A 15241-nucleotide genomic window follows, 5' to 3' on the forward strand; every position below is an offset into this window, starting at 1 on the left:
GATATAAGCTGTTTTTCAATCTCTCGGTCCCAGCGTTTATGCACCTGTACTGACCTCACTTTCTGGATGATAGCGGTGTGAACAGGCAGTGGCTCAGGTGGTTGTTGTCCTTGATGATCTTTTTGGCCTTCCTGTGACATCGGGTGCTGTAGGTGTCATGGTGGGTAGCATGTTTTCCCCCGGTGACGCGTTGTGCAAACCGCACCATCCTCTGGAGAGTAGATTTAAATATGGGAGTAGGGTGGTACTATTTTTATTTTATTCATTTTTAGAATGTTTTTGTGGGTGCAGTGTTAGATGGTAGGGTATTTGTTTATGTATTTTTTCAAGCAAAGTTTAAGGGAGTTTACTCCAGTCTAATAGGTGGAGGTAATGAAACATTGGATGCCAACCACCGTTAAACCTCGTCGAAGATCAAGAAGAAGAAGCAGTTACTGTGGGAACTTCCTGTTTGTAGTGTGACCGGAAGTGGATAAAAACATTGGAGGGAACGAAAAATATTCTGACATCTGTTGAAAAGGACAACATAGTCTGTAAGTAAGTTCACATATGGTATTTAGCTAACAATGTTATTATAGTAATGTTTAGGGAGCGTGTATATTGTATCAGAATCTGTACAAAGATAAAGGGCTAGCATTTGGTAACTAACTAAAGTTTACGCACAGACAGGGGGTGGGGATTGGTTATAAATATATTTGGTTTACGACTCTTTCCAATGTTGGAAATCCCAGCTAGCTAGCTAACGTTATTAAAACTGCCTGCCAGCTAGTTTTGTAATGTCATGTTAGGTATTTGGCACAGGCACATACGTATTTGGCATATGTCCCACTTGAAGCTAGCTGGCTAACTAAATAGCATTGTTAGTCATATTGGAAAAATAGTGACCAATTGAAGCTTGTGCCAGAATTAATCCAGTTTGCTTATAATGGTGTTGTGAACTGGCTAACTAAATCGAACCTGCTGTTAGGACTGTTTTGGCTATTTAGCTCTAACAACACCTGCTGTTTTTTTTGGTTCTAGGGACAACCTACCTTGTGTCCAGCAGCCAGATCACCATGGCGAAAAGGAGGAGCCTGTCCAACCTGGTGGTGTCTTGTAAGTGGGCGTCCTGCACCTTCAAAGGCCACTGCATGGAGGAGCTCAGTGAACACATGTCACTGCACCTGAAGGATCACCTAGGAGACAGAGATGCTATGGAAGAACTAGGTGGGTTTGTGAGGGGACTGGCAGGTGACGGCTACATCAGTGTCTCAGTATTGTCCCAATAGCTTCTTTTCCCTAGTCTTTTCCATCAGGTGGAAGCAAATGTAGAATTTGAAATCTTTCTGGCGCCTACAGTCTGTCAGTGATAACACACCTCCAAACGAGCTTCAATGCCTTACAACACTCCTGTGGCCTCCAACTGCTTTTAAATGCTAGTAAAACTAAGTGCATGCTCTTCAACCGATTGTTGCCCGCACCCGCCCACTCAACTAGCATCACTACTCTGGACGGTTCTGACTTAGAAAATGTGGACAACTACAAATACCTAGGTGTCTGGTTAGACTGTAAACTCTCCTTCCAGACTCACATTAAGCATCTCCAATCCAAAATGAAATCTAGAATCGGATTCCTATTTCTCAACAAAGCTTCCTCCACTCAAGCTGCCAACCATACCCTTGTAAAACTTATTATACTACCGATCCTTGACTTCGGTGGTGTCATTTACAAAATAGCCTCCAACACTCTACTCAGCAAATTGGATGTAGTCTATCACACTGCCATCTGTTTTGTCACCAAAGCCCCATATACTACCCACCACTGCAACCTGTATGCTCTCGTTGGCTGGCCCTCGTTACATATTCGTCGCCAAACCCACTGGCTCCAGGTCATCTATAAGTCCTAGGTAAAGCCCTGCCTTATCTCAGCTCACTGGTCACCATAGCAACATCCACCCGTAGCACGTGCACGTGCATATTTCACTGGTTATCCCCAAAGCCAACACTTCCTTTGGCCACCTTTCCTTACAATTCTCTGCTGCCAATGACTGGAACAAATTGCAAAAATCACTGAAGCTGGAGTCTTGTATCTCCCTCTCTAAGCATCAGCTGTCAGAGCAGCTTACCGATCACTGTATCTGTACACAGCCAATCTGTAAATAGCACACCTCATCCCCATATTGTTATTTATCCTCTTGCTCTTTTGCACCCCAGTATCTCTACTTGCACATCATCGTCTGCACATCTATCACTCCAGTGTCAATGCTAAACTGTAATTATTTTGCCTCTATGGCCTATTTATTGCCTTACCTCCCTACTCTTCTACATTTAAACACACTGTAAATAGATTTTTTTTTAAATGTTCTATTATGTTATTGACTGTATGTTTGTTTGTGTAAATGAGAACTTGTTCTCAACTGGCCTACCTGGTTAAATAAAGGTGATAAAAATAAAAAAGTGATTTCAAAGGAAAGTAGTCAAGAACAGGAAGCCTTTGAAAAGTACTGAGACATAGTTGATTATATGCTGACCAGAATATCACTAACACCTACTGCCTTTTGCCAGATAACGTGTGTTGTGTTGCCCCCTCTAGATGACTATGCATGTCTGTGGGAGGGCTGTGAGTTCCTGGCTATGGGCAGCCCCAGGGAGCTGGAGATCCATGCTCACTTCCACACCTTCCACAGCAAACTCAAGTTCATTGGGGAGCAGATGCTCAAGTCCCACCCCAACTTCCCCAGCTGTACCCAGGACCTCCACAGCAACAACCTGGTCCCCGAGATCTCAGAGGGACTTGTGTGCCAGTGGGAGCACTGTGATGTAAGTTAATAATACCCTGGATGGTGATTCTGCAGCCCACTGTTTGACATCTCCCTTATAATCCACTGCCACCCTTAGTGATTCTGTGTATGTGATGTACTTAATGTTTGTTGTTTTTTTGCTTACAGAGTACATTTAACAACCCGGAGTGGTTCTATCGGCATGTGGACATGCACGCTCATTGCACTGGTCTCTCTCCTCTCCCAGACCAGCAGCAGGCCATCTTCTGCAGCTGGAAAGGTACTGCTAGGGGCAAGAAAGGGATCACATTATACTGTATCAGCACAACCTTTCCTGCTGTAGTGCTACATTGAATATACTGATGTTTTGTTGGCCTGCTTCAGCTGATATCCTCTTCATGTGTTTCCACAGGTTGTGATGCATTCTTTAAGATCAAGTACCGTCTGCGGGAGCACCTGCGCAGCCACACTCAGGAGCGTCTGGTGGCCTGCCCCACCTGCGGCTGCATGTTCTCCAGCAACACCAAGTTCTTCGACCACATCCACAGACAGGCCGAGCCAGAGGGTGAATGGGCTCAGCTCTGCCTGGCCAGAAGTCACAGTTTTACAGCTTATAGGCAGATATGTTATTGGCTTAGACATGTACATTTTAATTTGATTGAATGCCCTCTGATTATTGCAGAGTCCCTGGTGTGTGAGCATTGTGACAAAGGCTTTGCCAATGAGAGACTGTTGAGAGACCATGTACGACAACATGGTGAGTGTGCTGTTCTCCACCACTTTTGTTCAGTATTATTTAGCTCATTTTCCATGTCTGGCTTGGACATGTACATCTATTAGTCCGATTTATTTTAGTTGTAGTGCTATCAATAGGGTTTGTCAATAAGATATTTTGATTGGCTGATGATGGCTGTTGTCTGTGTCCAGTTTCTTTCACTATAAACCTTATGAGTGATCTATCCTCTGCCTCTCAGTGAACCATATCAAGTGTCCCCTATGTGACATGACCTGCACCTCTCTCGCCACTCTGAAGATCCATATCAAGTTCCGCCACTGTGACGAGCGACCCTTTCCCTGTGACTTCTGTGAGAGCAGGTTGTTGTTCCACAGAGTCATCACAACTTACTGACCCTTATGGTCTGTAAACATATTGTGCACATATTATTTTGCTTGCACTTTTGTTTATGATGCATGTTTTCCAGCTTTAAGAACCAGCACGACCTGCGGAAGCACATGGAGACACATAATGAGGGGGCGGCCTACCACTGCTCTGTGGAGGGCTGTGACTACTCCTCCCGCATGGCCCACACCATGAACCAGCACTACAAGAGAGTACACGAGGTACTTGAGACTGTCTGCAGGGAACACTCACTCACTGCTCAATAGACCTACAGAATCAAGATCAGTGTCAAAGATTGACTTTTTCCATTTCAAATATGTTTTTGGGTTTGTGGAATTTTGATCAAGTGTACTCCATTTGACACTTGTGTAATTTTCCCCTGTAGGGTGGAATGGTCTCAAAATACAAGTGTCATCTCTGTGACAGAACCTTCTCTTGGTGTTACACACTCACTCTCCACCTGCGCAAGAAACACCACCTGAAATGGCCCTCTGGACACTCCCGCTTCAGGTATGAACAGCACTTGATCTTTCCCTTGTGTTATTAGTTAACATGAGTTAGTCAGTTTTACCATAAGGGGGTGGTTGTTGATTATTTGGCTTGCTCCAGATACAAGGAGGATGAAGATGGCTACCTGAGGCTGAACATGGTGCGTTACGAGACAGTGGAGGTGACTCAGGAGATCATGAAGAACATGGCTAAGAAGAGGACGCCCCATAAGGGCCCCGGGTCCAGCAGCCGAGCCAAGAGAGCTGCCACCCGGGCAGCCAGGAGTCATGGCTCTCCCCCTGGCTCCTCCTCCCCCTCCTCTTGCTCCTCTTCCTCAGAGCTCTCTGCAGGGGAGGAGATGTCAGCCCAGCCCAGCCCCAGGAGCAGTGACTCACCTGTGTACTGTGTACTGAGTAACGTGTCTGATATGGGGGATGACCCCGACGCAACCCGGGACGGCTCTGACTCCTGCGGGCCCTCGGGTGCTGTGAGGGCCCTGACTGAGGTGGCCAGGGGTCTGGGGATGGATGTGGTGTGATCACACACAGACCCTCCTTATTCTAGTGGTCCAAGTAAACTATTGACGTTACCACATTGTTGTCTCCAACCTTGATCCTGTAGACTAAAGTAGTGATACCAACTTGAATTGTATCTCAATGAATAGGAATATTCCATTCGATGAATGCAGCCATTCATATCTAACGCACTGTCATTCCTTTGTGAAATGTGCACTTGGTTGAAGAAATACAGATCCAGTATCTTCTCAGGACCAGTGTTGGAGACCACTAATGTAGCATTACTGAATCACTCCATTGTTACAGCTGTGCTGCATGTATGATGGCTGGGCTTAACCTGGGATGGACTGTTTATTAAAGTTCACTAAATGTTAGTATCTCTGGAAGAGATGTGACAAGTTGACAAGAATGTGAGGACTGTTAGTGCTTACTATCCCTGATCAAATGTTTTTATTTGTTAGTGTTTTACAGTATTATCTTTAATGCGGCGAGGGCGTTGGCAGCATCAGAATGTGACCCCATTGACAGCAGTTTTGAAATCACCTCAGGTTTTTAGTGTAGAAGTCTCAGGTCACTTTTTTTTTTTTTTTTTTTTAGGTTTTCCTTTGTGGTCACTGGATAATCTGATTTCATTAATGCTGTAGCTTATGATTTGACCAAGTTTTTTTAGATTTAAGTTTTGTCAGTTATATTTTTGTATGTCCATTTTAGGAACAGTAACCAGACTAACTCATGAGTTAACATTTTATGAACGAATTTGCACTTTTATGTTGAACAAAATCATTGTTCATCAATTTACAGGTGTTTTAAAGGATGTAAATCGTTTTTCAACACAGTAGTTTGTCCTATATCTGTGTCATACAGGTAATAATCAGAATCACAGAATTTGTCTTGAAGCAGGACCTTACAGAGTTACAGTTCTAAGGCAAGCAAGCTCACAGAATAGCGTCCTCTGATTTCTGTCATTACGAGGTAGTCCTGTGGGGCGCGCCAGACAATGGGAGAGAGAAGGGGACCAGAGGCACCAGTGTGCTTAAGGACCCAGGGGGAAGAGTTCTGTTGGGGAGGCTACTCTGAGGGCTCTGTGAGACCCACCATGGAAATATGTGTCACTTGGAATAGGTGGAGGTCAGGAGGCTGGGATGGGTGACATGGCCTCCCATGGTGACGGAATGGAGGCTGTGCTGGTAGTATTCCTCTCTGAGCATAGTCAGACGCTATCTCCATGAGGTAAGCCCTCTCCTGCTGCTTCAGGGCCAGTGATGGGGTGGGTGCGGAAAGCCGTGATGTGTGTCTCTGTATGACCAGTTTGCTGCCTTCAACAGCCTGGCTCCCACTACACCACGTGGAGGATGGGTTTGAGGGTCATCATTGAAATCCTGGTCATCCTCTCTCTGCCGCTTCATCTTCTTGGCCTTTATGTAGTTTTCACACTCAAGCCCTCTCTTCCTGACTCCCAGCTACGGCTGCCATTGGACCGCTGATCAGGTTTCAAGGTCATTGTCTGAGGAACAGACTTCTCTTTAGCCCGGTGAAATGTCAAGAGTCCCTGCAACATTGTGGCCTTGATGTTTCTCCACTAAGTACTGTTTCTCCTCCATCTTCTCTCTGGGTAGGTGCAGCTGCTTTCCCCATTCCCTGTCCTGAGGTTTCCTGCTTGAATCTTCCTGGTCGTTCAGGTTATCATTCAGAGGACAGGGGTGTCTTCTGCTGCCTGCTCCATCACTCAGGAGTTACTCCTACTTCTCCATTTGGTGCATTTAGATTGTCTTTGTGATAGATCATGGGATAGTCTGTTTTTAAGAGGAGGAAGAATAAGCAAGTCAAAGAAATGTTAGTTTCAAAAGGCAATTCCCTCCTTTATGATTATATTGTCACAATACTGAACCAATGCTGAAGGGAGACTGAAGGTACTACTCACTTAATGCTAGGATTGCCATTCCACCAAATGCTGTGGCACTCATTGTCCCCAAAACTCCAAATGAAGGATGTGTACTGTGACTCTGGAGCAGGAGAACAATGGGAAAATGCTATGTTGAGTAATTTCTGTCTGTGTTAGATTACAGTACTCTAGTGAGATAAGTCATCTTTTTAAGGAGGTTAAGTCTTTGGTCTCTGTCCTCACCTTGGTTAGAGAATGGGGTGGAGGACTGAATACGGTCCCGCTGATGGTGGATGGCTTGAATCAGGTCAGGACCAGCAGGCTGAGTCAGAAACTCCGGCTTGATACCGAAGTGGATTGCTTGTGAGGTCACTTGCATTTTCTGCTGAGAAATGGAAGGACAGACAGATATAGTGCCAGTTATGTGTGGCTTAGATACAAATGATAATTTTGGGATTTTATACACATTTTAGTGGATGTTCAACACATTTTCATACCTTCACCCGCAGTTTATGGTGGTGGATCTGCTATGCAATGCGGACATGCATTGTATGCCATCTTCCTGGTCTCTGAGAGAATATCCAGTTCAGTTGGTCGAAACAGAACACAAAACGCTTTTCAAATGAGAACATTTTGGCGATACTCTTATGATTGAAATGATGAAATTAAAATGATCTAAAGGGTACTCTTGGGATTCTTCTCACACAAGTAGGTGCTTGTGTGACCCAATCCTAGGTCCTGGTGCCATGTCTAGAACATTTGATGTCTGACAAAGACAAGGAAATGTAGACTTCTGATCACACACTACTAACTCATGACACCATAACTTGATGATACCTAAATACTATATATTTTGCCTCTGCCCCAACTTCCTTACTTCCCATTACTCTCTTTTCCACTGGTACCTTGGGAGGGTGGAAGGCCCCCTGCAGGGAGCTGAAGGGTCCTGGGTGCCATGGGGGCCAACCCTGGCATCACATGTGGATGGGTCTGCTGTAGAGTAAAGAAAAGCAGTGTATGAGAGAGACTTACATTGTGTCTGTAGAAGGGATCCACATTAGTTGAGAATTTGACAAAATAAAAAAAGAACATTCATTAGATTTGTACAGGTTTCATCAACATAATTGATATAAAACTGTAGAACTTCAAATCAAATGTTATTTGTCACATGCGCCGAACACAACAGGTGTAGTAGACCTTAGTGAAATGCCTACTTACAAGCCCTTAACCAACAATGCAGTTAAGAAAATACCTTAAAGTAAGAAGAATAACAAACAATTAAAGAGCAGCTTTAATTTAACTTCTCTGTACATTTATGTGTGCTGATGTTGGTGTTTGTGGACCTCAGTGGACAGGTAGAGGGTGGTCCGGCCAGAAACCTGGAAGGCCAGGAAGCGTGAACCCATCTGTTGCAGCACACTGGGCTCTGAAGAGGGCGAGCATAGCAGACATGACAAACACATTCCATGTAACTGTAATAATTTCTGCTATATTGTGTCTGAAGATACTAACATATCTGTAAACAGGACCACTCCAAAAGGCTATATAGGGAGAATGGCAGCTAAGCAGATGAAGATGTACCTGAGTAGGAACTACCTGCTGGTTGCTGGGCAGTAGAAGGCGAGGCACTCACTGGGAGCAGTGGGGTAGGAGGAGATAAGACAGTTGAGGGGGGGGGGACACTTACACACACCAACTGATTAATGGACTGCCGAATGTATATTTCTCTTGTTTTGTTTGTTCTTTTCCACTCTGATAAGCTACCCAGGAAAGAGCTGAAAATAGCCCATTTTCAGCCGTGGCCAAAAGTTTTGAGAATGACACATACATTTCCACAAAGTTTGCTGCTTCAGTGTCTAGATATTTTTGTCAGATGTTACAATGGAATACTGAAGTATAATTACAAGAATTTACAAGTGTCAAAGGCTTTTATTGACAATTACATGAAGTTGATGCAAAGAGTCAATATTTGCAGTGTTGACCCTTCTTTTTCAAGACCTCTGCAATCTGCCCTGGCATGCTGTCAATTAACTTCTGGGCCACATCCTGACTGATGGCAGCCCATTCTTGCATAATCAATGCTTGGAGTTTGTCAGAATTTGTGGGTTTTTGTTTGTCCACCCGCCTCTTGAGGATTGACCAAAAATTCTCAATGGGATTAAGGTCTGGGGAGTTTCCTGGCCATGGACCCAAAATATCGATGTTTTGTTCCCCGAGCCACTTAGTTATCACTTTTGCCTTGTGGCAAGGTGCTCCATCCATGCTGAAAAAGGCATTGATCGTCACAAAACTGTTCCTGGATGGTTGGGAGAAGTTGCTCTCGGAGGATGTGTTGGTACCATTCTTTATTCATGGCTGTGTTCTTAGGCAAAATTGTGAGTGAGCCCACTCCCTTGGCTGAGAAGCAACTCCGCACATGAATGGTCTCCGGATGCTTTACTGTTGGCATGACACAGGACTGATGGTAGCGCTCACCTTGTCTTCTCTGGACAAGCTTTTTTCCGGATGCCCCAACAATCGAGAAAGGGGATTCATCAGAGAAAATTACTTAACCCCAGTCCTCAGCAGTCCAATTCCTGTACCTTTTTGCAGAATATCAGTCTGTCCCTGATGATTTTCCTGGAGAGAAGTGGATCTTTGCTGCCCTTCTTGACACCAGGCCATCCTCCAAAAGTCTTTGCCTCACTGTGCGTGCAGATGCACACACCTGCCTGCTGCCATTCCTGAGCAAGCTCTGTACTGGTGGTGCCCCGATCCCGCAGCTGAATCAACTTTAGGAGACGGTCCTGCCGCTTGCTGGACTTTCTTTGGCACCATGAAGCCTTCTTCACAACAATTGAACCACTCTCCTTGAAGTTCTTGACGATCCGATAAATGGTTGATTTAGGTGCAATCTTACTGGCAGCATTATCCTTGCCTGTGAAGCCCTTTTTGTGCAAAGCAATGATGACGGTACGTGTTTCCTTGCAGGTAACCATGGTTGACAGAGGAAGAACAGTGATTCCAAGCACCACCCTCCTTTTATAGCTATTCGAACTCAATCAGCATGACAGTGATCTCCAGCCTTGTCCTCATCAACACTCACACCTGTGTTTAATGAGAGAATCACTGACATGATGTCAACTGGTCCTTTTGTGGCAGGGCTAAAATGCAGTGGAAAGGTTTTTGGGGGATTCAGTTCATTTGCATGGCAAAGAGGGACTTTGCAGTTAATTGCAATTCACCTGATCACTCTTCATAACATTCTGGAGTATATGCAAATTACCATCATACAAACTGAGGCAGCAGACTTAGTGAAAATGTGTATTTGTGTCATTATCAAAACTTTTGGCCATGACTGTACAGATGTAGCCTTAGAAATAAGGTTCATGAAATCAATAACTTACATCAGATAACATCTATACATTGCATTCGTAAAGTATTCAGACCCCTTTTCCACATTTTGTTACATTACAGCCTTATTCTAAAATGAATTAAATTAATGTTTTTCCTCATCAATCTACACACAATAACCCATAATGACAAATCGAAAACAGGTTTTTAGAAATTTTATCAAATGACTTAAAAATAAAAAAAGGAAATACCTTATTTAGATAAGTATTCAGACCCTTTTCTATGAGACTTAAAATTGAGCTCAGATGCACCCTGTTTCCATTGATCATCCTTGAGATGTTTCTACAACTTGGAGTCCACCTGTGGTAAATTCAATTGATTGGACATGATTTGGAAAGGCACTTGTCTATATAAGGGCCCACAGTTGACAGTGTATGTTCGAGCAATAACCAAGCCATGAGGTTGAAGGAATTGTCATAGAGCTCAAAGACAGGATTGTGTCAAGGCACAGATCTGGGGAAGGGTACCAAAACATTAATGCAACATTGAAGGTCCCCAAGAACACAGTGGCCTCCATCGTTCTTAAATGGAAGAAGTTTGGAACCACCAAGACTCTTCCTAGATCTCGCTGCCAAGCTGAGCAATCGCGGGAGATGGGCCATGGTCACTCTGACAGAGCTCCAGAGTTCCTCTGAAGAACCTTTCAGATGGACAACCATCTCTGCAGCGCTCCACCAATCAGGCCTTTATGGTAGAGTGGCCAGATGGATGCTACTCCTCAGTAAAAGGCACATGACAGCCCGCTTGGAGTTTGCCAAAGGGCACCTAAAGGACTCTCAGACCATGAGAAACAAGATTCTCTGGTCTGATGAAACCAAGATTGAACTCTTTGGCCTGAATGCCAAGCGTCACATCTGGAGGAATCCTGGCACTATCCCTTCAGTGAAGAATGGTGGTGGCAGCATCATGCTGTGGGGTTGTTTTTCAGCAGCAGGTACTGGGAGACTAGTCAGGATGGGGGAAAGATTAATGGAGCAAAGCACAGTGGGATCCTTCGATGAAAACCTGCTCCAGAGCGCTCAGAACCTCAGACTGGGGCAAAGCCCGGACTTGAACCCATTCAAAGATCTCTGGAGAGACCTGAAATGGCTGTGCAGCGATTCTCCCCATCCAACCTGACTTGGCTTGAGAGGATCTGCAGAGAAGACTGGGAGAAACTCCCCAAATACAGGTGTGCCAAATTTGTAGCGTCATATGCAAGAAGACTGTAATCGCTGCCAAGTGTGCTTCAACAAAGTACTGAGTAAAGGTTCTGAGTACTTACAGTTGAAGTCGGACGTTTACATACACTTAGGTTGGAGTCATTAAAACTTGTTTTTCAACCACTCCACAAATTTCTTGTTAACAAAGGATAGTTTTGGCAAGTCAGATAGGACATCTACTTTGTGCATGACAATTCATTTTTCCAACAATTGTTTACAGACAGATTATTTAATTTATAATTCACTGTATCACAATTCCAGTGGGTCAGACGTTTACATACACTAAGTTGACTGTGCTTTTAAACAGCTTGGAATATTCCAGAAAATTATGTCATGGCTTTAGAAGCTAATTGACATTATTTGAGTCAATTGGAGGTGTACCTGTGGATGTATTTCAAGGCCTAACTTCAAACTCAGTGCCTCTTTGCTTGACATCATGGAAAAATCTAAAGAAATCAGCCAAGACCACAGAACATTTTTTTGACCTCCACAAGTCTGATTCATCCTTGGGAGCCATTTCCAAACTCCTGAAGGTACCACGTTCATCTGTACAAACAATAGTACGCAAGTATAAACACCATGGGACCACGCAGCCGTCATACCACTCAGGATGGAGATGTGTTCTGTCTCCTAGAGATGAACTTACTTCTGTAAGTGTGTGGAACTCCCTTCCATCTTATATAGCACAAGTTAACAGAAAACCTGGTTTAAAAAACAAAGAAAGCAACACCTCACGGCACTGCGCCTCTCCCCTTGTGACCTACTTGATGTGTATATGTACTGACATGTACACTATCATTCAAAAGTTTGGGGTCACTTATAAATATCCTTGTTATTGAAATATAAATAATTTGTAATGGTCTATTAAAATAACATTAAATTGACCAGAAATACAGTGTAGACATTGTTAATGTTGTAAATTACTATTGTAGCTGGAAATGGCTTTTTTTACATGTAATTTTTAAAATAGAATATCTACGTAGGGCTACAGAGGCCCAATATCAGCAACCATCACTCCTCTGTCCAATGGCACGTTGTCTTCACTCAACTGGCAGCTTCATTAAATAGTATCCGCAAAACATCAATCTCAATGTCAACAGTGAAGAGGCTGGCCTCCTAGGCAGAGTTCCTCTGTCCTGTATCTGTGTTCTTTGCAACTCTGCGTAGAAGGCCAGCATCCCGGAGTCGCCTCTTCACTGTGTGTCAAAGAAGCAGTGTGACGCATGGCTCTCGACATTCGCCTCTCCCGAGTCCGTATGGGAGTTGGAGTGATGGGACAAGACTGTAACTACCAATTAGGGGTAAAAAAAAAGAAGAAAAAAGGATTCCAAAAGGTTTCTTTGGGCTGTCCCCATGGGATGGGACCATTCTTCAGACCCTAAGTTTTAGAGAGCTTTTTCTTTTCTAAGAGTGTAGACAAATAATGTAATTTTGGTCATAATTGATCATATCTGCCAAGTGATGTCAGACAATGACATTCCCTCATTCTAGGAAAATCCCTAGTCATTTAGAAAATCTCATCAGCTATATGGCCAACTGGTCTGATACTGACACGAGCTAAGGCAAGTTTTACTATGGAGCTATATATCAAATCAAAGTTTACTGGTCACATACACAGATTTGCGGATGTTATCGCAGGTGCAGTGACGTGCTTATGTTTCTAGTACCAGTGCAGAAACATAACCATTTCACTGTACCTGCAAATCTGTGTACGTGACCATTAAACTTTGATTTGATATATACTGTAGCTCCATAGTAATAAATCAAAGTGTATTGGTCGCATACACAAATTTGCAGATGTTATCACAGGTAACAGGTTCTTTTGAAAAACATAAGGGAACTTGATAACAGCTTGAAAACAAGGGTCTCTATTCAAACAGATCTGCTTTAACCAACATCTATAGCGGGTTTTTTGGCGGTGTCGGAGGTGGAACTACATGCTGTCAAATACAACAGCAGCTCCTGGCATTATACCTAGGCTGAAAGAAATCCTCATTATTTCGTTGAATGATTTTTCCATTTGAGCGTAATTATTTCTATATAGCCAACACTTTCTCGTTCTGAACTTCTAACGCGAGTGGCGGTTGTGGCTTTACAACGATGATCAAGAGCAGCTCCAACACAGTTACACCTGCTGACACAGCCGAAACATTAGCTATGCAGGTGTCGGCTATCTCCAGTTAACTTTTGATCTGATTGAATCTAGGCCTTCGGTGTGTTTCACAGGACAGGACACTCTAGTTTCAAAGACCACACAGTCTAAAAAAAATATATTAAAAAATATTCCAGTTATGGGTTGCATTATTAGAATAATCCAATTGAGGACTTTGGCTTTACAAATCCATTTAATTGATTTGTGCCAGTGTGCCAGATTACTGTCCACATTGAGACAAAAGTTCATAGAGAATCACCAACGCATATAACCTGCAGTTAACTCACTTTGCTGAAAACCTCCTGTGAACAGAAAACAAATCAACAAATCCGCCTTGGATTATGCTTGTTCGCCATGCATGGTGTTTCTATAGTGAAAGGGGCTTTGGGAGTCTCATAATGGATTGTTGGGATCTCTTTAGGGTGATGCCCCCCTTTCAAGCCCCTCTCTATGGATGGAACAACTGATCCCTCTCTCTGCATGGAGTAAATCCCTTGGTGAGAGATGGGGTTTGTATGGGGCAGAGTTGATGCAATACGATGGGGTGGGGCCAGCATTAGGCCTGAGGCAATACAGAGAGAGAACATTAGCCCTCTAATAATGTAGACATTATTAAATGCATTTCTATAGCTTCTAAAATATTTTTTACAACGGTGGGGGAGTGCCAAGTTGGAGGCACGGTGGCTTCAACACAGTGCCCCCTATCTGTCATTGAGTGTATACATAAAGCATTGGGTTAAACCTGTGTTTGGAGCTGTCAGCCAGTGGGATAGGTATGTCCTCCCTTCCTTTACTTCCTGGCTGTTTGTGTCAGTCATCACAGTGCCATGGCTGCCCTGACCTCTCTAACCCCTCTGGGCCTGAGAGATCCAATGGCTTGATCCCTCCATTCTCATAAAGACAAGATTAGCTGGAGGTTAACCACTCCTGTTCTCTAAATTGCGTCCTTGCCTGCACACAAAAAAGAGACACCAACGAAGGACATGTATGTGAAAACGGCCAAGAATGCAGAACACCCACACATAATCCAAAAATGAAATTAAGTTACACCCTTAATTTACAATGTAAGCTACTGTAAGTATTTCAGTCATCTCAATTGGCAGGAAACAGTCCATTAACCAGTTTGCAGCCCTCTCTGTGTGTGTGTCATAGTAAAGAGGTTGAGCTGATAATTAAAACACACTCACACAGTTGTCTGTACTTGCTGACAGATTCCAAAATGGTTCTCAGCTCTTTGAGAGAAACAGAGTGAAACCGAGTGAAACAGAGTCTCTCCAAACATCTTCTCCATTCAAAATAGTCTCAAAGACACAACAACCGATAAAATCAGCTAATAATGAATACAATGTGCAGTAGCCCATACCATATTATGGACACCAGATCATGGAAAAACTATGTTTATTCGTACCTATGTTACAAATCATTACCAATTACTAAATCCGGACAAACATTTTACGTTTTCAGACCTTCAACGATCATGCCTTTGAAACAGGCAGACATAAACACACATATACTAACCTATCAATTGTGCCAATGCATGTCCAATTTGTCAGCCAACCTTAGCAGCAATCCAAAAAGGCAGGCAAGTGGCTTACTCCAATGAATAAACCCTTATCGGACTTCGGAAGTGATTCAAAATCCAGCCTCTCCAGCATGAGACTAATTTGGCTCTGAGACAATCCTCTGTGTCTGTCTGTAGGGTCTGTAGTGTCAGGTAACACTCAGCAAAT

The 15241-nt window shown here is 43.6% G+C and overlaps 1 protein-coding gene and 1 long non-coding RNA gene across 3 annotated transcripts; one reads left to right on the forward strand and one right to left on the reverse strand.

Annotated features, from left to right (window-relative positions):
• The first annotated feature begins 373 nt into the window (after positions 1–373).
• zgc:112083 (uncharacterized protein LOC550461 homolog) lies at positions 374–8064 on the forward strand. 2 transcript variants are annotated; one of them, XM_035792257.2, is made up of 10 exons: positions 374–533; positions 1021–1206; positions 2572–2798; positions 2927–3038; positions 3171–3323; positions 3441–3515; positions 3733–3853; positions 3961–4099; positions 4264–4388; positions 4488–8064. In XM_035792257.2, the coding sequence occupies exons 2-10, from the start codon at positions 1056–1058 to the stop codon at positions 4903–4905; spliced, it is 1521 nt and encodes a 506-aa protein (XP_035648150.1). In that variant the 5' UTR covers positions 374–533; positions 1021–1055; the 3' UTR covers positions 4906–8064. The 2 variants fall into 2 exon arrangements, with proteins under 2 accessions (XP_035648150.1, XP_035648151.1); XM_035792258.2 differs by having other exon boundaries at positions 412–537.
• Positions 8065–14263: 6199 nt separating this feature from the next.
• Positions 14264–15241, reverse strand: LOC118396977 (uncharacterized). The gene is made up of 3 exons (XR_004828307.1): positions 15030–15241; positions 14699–14743; positions 14264–14462 (listed from the first exon to the last, which is right to left on the reverse strand). It is a non-coding gene; the product is annotated as an uncharacterized LOC118396977 (long non-coding RNA).

The sequence above is a fragment of the Oncorhynchus keta genome, chromosome 18, assembly GCF_023373465.1.
Source record: "Oncorhynchus keta strain PuntledgeMale-10-30-2019 chromosome 18, Oket_V2, whole genome shotgun sequence".
Classification (NCBI taxonomy): domain Eukaryota; kingdom Metazoa; phylum Chordata; class Actinopteri; order Salmoniformes; family Salmonidae; genus Oncorhynchus; species Oncorhynchus keta.

What these genes read in the sequence shown, in the direction of transcription:
- zgc:112083 (XM_035792257.2), top strand. Translation starts at nt 1,056, where the DNA reads ATGGCGAAAAGGAGGAGCCTGTCCAACCTGGTGGTGTCTTGTAAGTGG. An exon ending in GCCAGTGGGAGCACTGTGAT is followed by an intron (nt 2,799 to 2,926) that starts GTAAGTTAATAA and finishes TTTTGCTTACAG; the next exon opens with AGTACATTTAACAACCCGGA. An exon ending in CATCTTCTGCAGCTGGAAAG is followed by an intron (nt 3,039 to 3,170) that starts GTACTGCTAGGG and finishes GTGTTTCCACAG; the next exon opens with GTTGTGATGCATTCTTTAAG.